Genomic DNA, 4,975 nt, shown 5'->3' on the forward strand with positions numbered 1-4,975 from the left:
GTCACTGCTCACTGTTAATTGCGGTGTACAGGAACGTGTGGGGTTACATGGTTATCACACACACACATACAGACTGCTTTTCTAGGACTAATTAATCATGCATAAACTTTATCGAGAGGGGAAAGTAGGGGAGAGTACCAACTGGAAATCACCTTCAACAGTATTGCAGTTAAGTAAAAGCACACAATGTTTCTTGTCTTTTCTCTTGGTGCCTTCCAGCGGACTAAATAAGATCAAAAGAAAGCCTCTCTTTCCAGTTGCCTACACTCCTCGTCTGCTGAAGCCATGTTTTCCAAGGCCACTGCCAACTTCGTCCGTCAGATTGACCCTGAGGGAAGCCTCATCCACGTGTCCAGAGTGAACGACTCACACAAACTGGTTCCCATAGCACTGGTCGTCAAACGCAACCGCATCTGGTTCTGGCAGAGGCCCAAGTACCAACCAACAGATTTCACCCTAAGCGACTTGTTGCAGGATGAGAAGGTGCTCAGTCCTGGTATGTAGATGTGCACATACAGACAACATGCTAAGTGAATAGAAATGTCTCAAACTGTGTGTATATATAATGTTATTTTCCATACCAGCTGCATTTTGGTCAGACTTGTTTTTCACAAAGTAGATATTTTCACACTGCTTGGAGCAATACTCACACACACATCTATATGTATAACTACACCTAACACCTCCTCATATCAGGAGTGTCTGAGACTGAATTCCTGTCCTACAATGGGACGTTTGGAGACCAATTCTCTGGGAAGCTGGAGGCTGAGGCTGGCTCAGTCGGTGTCACATTGGAGGGGCGGGGCACTACCACACTCCAGTCATCTTTTGGCAAGCTGAGGAGAGAGGAACTGGATGTGAAGAAGCTGTTAAACGACTCCAGCAACAGGTGTTAAATAATTCCTTTTTACACTGTTTGCACACAGCAACCAATCAGACACATCAGACATTAGACACCAGTGGCACGCAATGCCTTAACCTCAACCACAAAGACCTACAGTGTCATGTTAACGACAGTAATACACTGCACCGGATCTGTCCATGTTTCATATCGCAACCCTTTATTGTGAATGTATTCATCCTGGCCTCCTAAAATATGACAAAATAGACTATTTAAACACAACAGTCTCTGTTTGTAGATTAACATCAGGTCTTCTTCTTTGCATTAGGCTGGTGGACATGCAGCACGTGCTGGTGCAGCAGCTGAAGAAGCGGGATGATGTGCTGGCAGTGGTGAAGGAGAGGATCCTCACCACCAGTTCCTGCACCGTCACCCAGACAGAAAAGGAGGACTGCACCTTTCAGGGGGTGCTGGGGCTAGTGGGCATGCTGGGGGGCTCTGTTACACAGGTTGAGTGTGTTTTAGGATTTAAAAAAAAATATATTATCTAACATTACATACTAGTGTCATCAGTATATTAATATATCAGTAATGGTGCATGTGTTTGTATTTTCAGGTGTGTGTGAAGGAAAGCAATGACATTGTGGTGGACAGCGATGTTTCCTTGGAGATCCCTCCTGGTACAGTCATTGCATACAGCATCCTGGAACTAGAAATAAAAAAAAACGGAGACTATCGTAAGTGTGTGTGTATATGTGTGTGTGTGTGTGTGTGTGTGTGTGTGTGTGTGTGTGTGTGTGAGAGAGAGAGAGGTCAGTGTTTGTTGGAGAGAAAAACGTCAACCACAACCTCACTTCTCCATTTGTGATCATTTGACTGACCTCAACTACAAAACCAAATTCCAGAAACCCCAATATGATGTAGCTTTGCATTTTTTAAAATTGTGTAGTAAAAACTTTTTTTTTTTAAAGTGTATCTAAAATGTGGAAATAGCAGAGAAGATCATGTTCAAAATAAACATTGCACGAAAAACAGAAGTGAAGCACATGCCAGTTAAACATCCTCACTCAACGGTAAACAATTAGGTTGTATATTTTTTATCATCCGACAGGCTGATATTCAGTTATGTGTTTTTATGGCGTATTGGCTGATATGGTTGTAAATCTGTGTGTGTGTGTGTGTCTTTCCTCCTCTTTATGATGACTTTTAGAGATATGCCTACAACCTGGCACGATCGGAGGCTTTGAGGCTGATACAGGGGAATCCTTTTCATCTCACGATTCCTTCAATACTGTGGATGGAAAGTGCAATGATGAGAGCATTCCAGAAAAAGCACCTTTTGGCACGCTGCTTAATGGTTTGTTTGTTTCATTCATTCATATATTTAGCCTCATTAGGAAGAAAGCTGCATAAGACTCAACAACCCCCGCTCCATCTCTTTTGTGAGGAAGTAAAACACAGTAGTGCATTCATGGAACTGATGTTGCTTCCCTTTTTTCCTCACACATTGGATTCAATTGATGAAAAAAAGGAAGCACTCCAACTATCTTTTTTTTTCATTGGTATACTGGCCAATTGGATACATTTTTTATATTAACAAAACCACAAAAAATATAATGAGTCACTTTATACTTCGTAAGCAAATATTGCACCACCTGATCATTTTGACAGTTTCTCCATTACAGGATTTCCAAATAACAGTATACTGCCACAATGCCCAACACGCCCATTTATTCTTTAACAAACAAGGGAAAGACTGTTGCCAATTAAAAGTAAAAACTAGAAAAAGTCAGAAACTGCTTTGCCAAGGTTACACAGTTCAATAGAAAATGTTTAGAATGATTTCATCTGCATCAAAATCAACACAGTCAGTGATTACGTCAGTCATATTTTTGGAGAACATCTCAATCCTAGGGATTTAAGGACAGGGCTTTGTGTAGAGGTAAATTGTGCAAAAGTTCAAGTGAGTCAGACTCATGACTATGCATCAGGCCATGTAAATATATAATGGTAGGTGTAGCAGCACATAGCACAAGAAGGCTCAATGGAGCGTAGATCAGAGGGTGTGGTGATTAATAAATACACTGAGTGTGTCATATCGCTTATTAGCTTAGCTCTGAAATAGTTGTGAATCACAGAGAAACAAGACAATTAAGAGCCTTATAATCCACATTTAATCATCAACATTCCATTGTCAACAATCTCTTACTCTTAAGCATATCAAACAAACTGTTATGCATCAATCATATCAGAGGTTGATGACACTGACAGGTCAACATCTGTTATTTGATGAAGCTTCTTCTAGCCAGATAACTGTGACAGTGTAGCTTCAGTTTAAAATCTGATGCAGTATCTCACCGTCTCTTACAGGATCACAGGAGATGAATCTTTCTCCACTGGCAGGGCTTCCCCAGTCAACTCGACGTGCCTTGTTCCTGAAACTCCAAGAGGTTCTGAGGGACAGTGTGGCTCTGACATATCTGCAGAGTTATGTGAGTGATGTGAAGATGCCACTTTTTCGTGGTGGCCATTACTCAGTTTGGACTTACAGCCTTTTTATCAGAAAGTTATTTAGAAAGTTGTGAGTTATGAGTCACCCCAAAACAACCATCACCACTATCAGGGCACGAAGATATACTGTGTTCAACATACAGTATTTTAAGACTTTTAAGAGGACACTTGAAAGTCACGGGTTCAAATGAAACACTGGTCGACATGCTAACCTCAGCTAGCTGATTTAACTTCCTGTTCTGGCGTCTCACACCGACAAAAGCTCCGTAGTAACTGCTGGGAACTGAAGCTCAGAGGGTTAATCAAACGTCTTAGAAACAGAAAGAGACGAGAGAAGGATTAAAAAAAGAGTAAAACTGAAAGTGTAAATGCGACAACTGTTGCTGACAAAAAACAAAGTTTCCACATAGGAGCAGCTGAGATACTAAACACATGGTGATATCTCACTTTGCTCTAAATTGAGACTCCACAAAAAGACAAAAACAACAACAAAAACATGCACCCATTTCCCTTGGCAGGCCAGGCAGGCCAATGTCTCCCAATTTAATTTGACAGATTGGAACTGGCGACATTTGGATATCTGGTTTCCATCCTCTGGTTGTGGAACCTAAAATCATAGTTTATTCTTGTAATGACAGTGAAAAACCGTGAGAGCATAATGTTAGTTTGAGCTACAGTTCTTTTTTTCTGACATTTTCAATCTTGTCCATTTCCCCACTTCACTGAACGCCTCTCTCTCTCTCTGTCAGCTGGAGGAGATGTTGTGTAGTGGTGAAACACTCAATGTGGAAAATACGAAAGATGTGTCAGAGAGTCAAAGAAAATTGGCGACAGCCATACTGGACTGTATTGGCAGTGGCACTGAGAACGGCCAGTCCGGCCTCTCTGCTCACCTGATTGCAGCTCACCTGTTGGTCAGTGCTTTGGAAGGTGAGGGGGAACTCCAACCATGAGAGCACTGTAAACATTTTCCACAGTGCTTTTCCACACTGTCTAACCACTCTTGTTTTTGTAGAGTTGCCTGATGAAACTCTGACTCTCCTGAATAAGAGCTGTCCTGATTTTCTGGAGGCCTTTGACACACTGGTCAGTGGATTTGTTTTATTTACTCCACAATGTTACATTATTGGCTGATTTACATATGTTAACAATTATTACTAATGAATGTTTTAATTTGCATGACGTAAAATATGGACAGAGAGAAGTTATTAAGAGCACTCTATAAATGTATGACTTATTCATCATCAGCTTTGCACAAAGGAAATCTGTTGAATATACCAGGAAATACTGTGAATGACACAATTTTACATTGTTGAGGACTCATGTTGTCATGTTGGCATAGTCTAAAAAAGTTTTCAATTTAATTTTACCCAATTTTCTCCCTCACAGATGTGCATGTTAAAGGAGAGCAGCCAGCCTCTCCCCATCCAGTCTCTTCCTGTCCCGCTGCAGGACAACCAGACCTTCAAGCTGGCAGAACAGCTGCTCAGCTCCACCAGTGTGACGCTGAGGAGAGACGCCAACAGGCTGTGGGTGGAGACGGGAGATGAACCAGGAGTGCTCCCATTGGTCCTCCGCCTCAGCATACATGGATTGTTTTTGCTGTGCAGTGAGCAGAAATAG

General features: G+C 41.7%; 1 protein-coding gene across 1 annotated transcript; it reads left to right on the forward strand.

Annotated features, from left to right (window-relative positions):
• The first annotated feature begins 285 nt into the window (after positions 1-285).
• On the forward strand, positions 286-4,975 carry LOC133995936 (gasdermin-E-like). Its single transcript, XM_062435447.1, has 9 exons — positions 286-496; positions 697-889; positions 1,170-1,350; positions 1,458-1,578; positions 2,052-2,134; positions 3,220-3,333; positions 4,102-4,282; positions 4,368-4,438; positions 4,742-4,975. The coding sequence occupies exons 1-9, from the start codon at positions 286-288 to the stop codon at positions 4,973-4,975; spliced, it is 1,389 nt and encodes a 462-aa protein (XP_062291431.1).

Source organism: Scomber scombrus, chromosome 16, assembly GCF_963691925.1.
Source record: "Scomber scombrus chromosome 16, fScoSco1.1, whole genome shotgun sequence".
Classification (NCBI taxonomy): domain Eukaryota; kingdom Metazoa; phylum Chordata; class Actinopteri; order Scombriformes; family Scombridae; genus Scomber; species Scomber scombrus.

Coding starts and splice junctions, on each gene's coding strand:
- LOC133995936 (XM_062435447.1), top strand. CDS start 286: ATGTTTTCCAAGGCCACTGCCAACTTCGTCCGTCAGATTGACCCTGAG. Junction 1,579..2,051: donor AAAAAAAAACGGAGACTATC/GTAAGTGTGTGT, acceptor GATGACTTTTAG/AGATATGCCTACAACCTGGC. Junction 3,334..4,101: donor TGACATATCTGCAGAGTTAT/GTGAGTGATGTG, acceptor TCTCTCTGTCAG/CTGGAGGAGATGTTGTGTAG.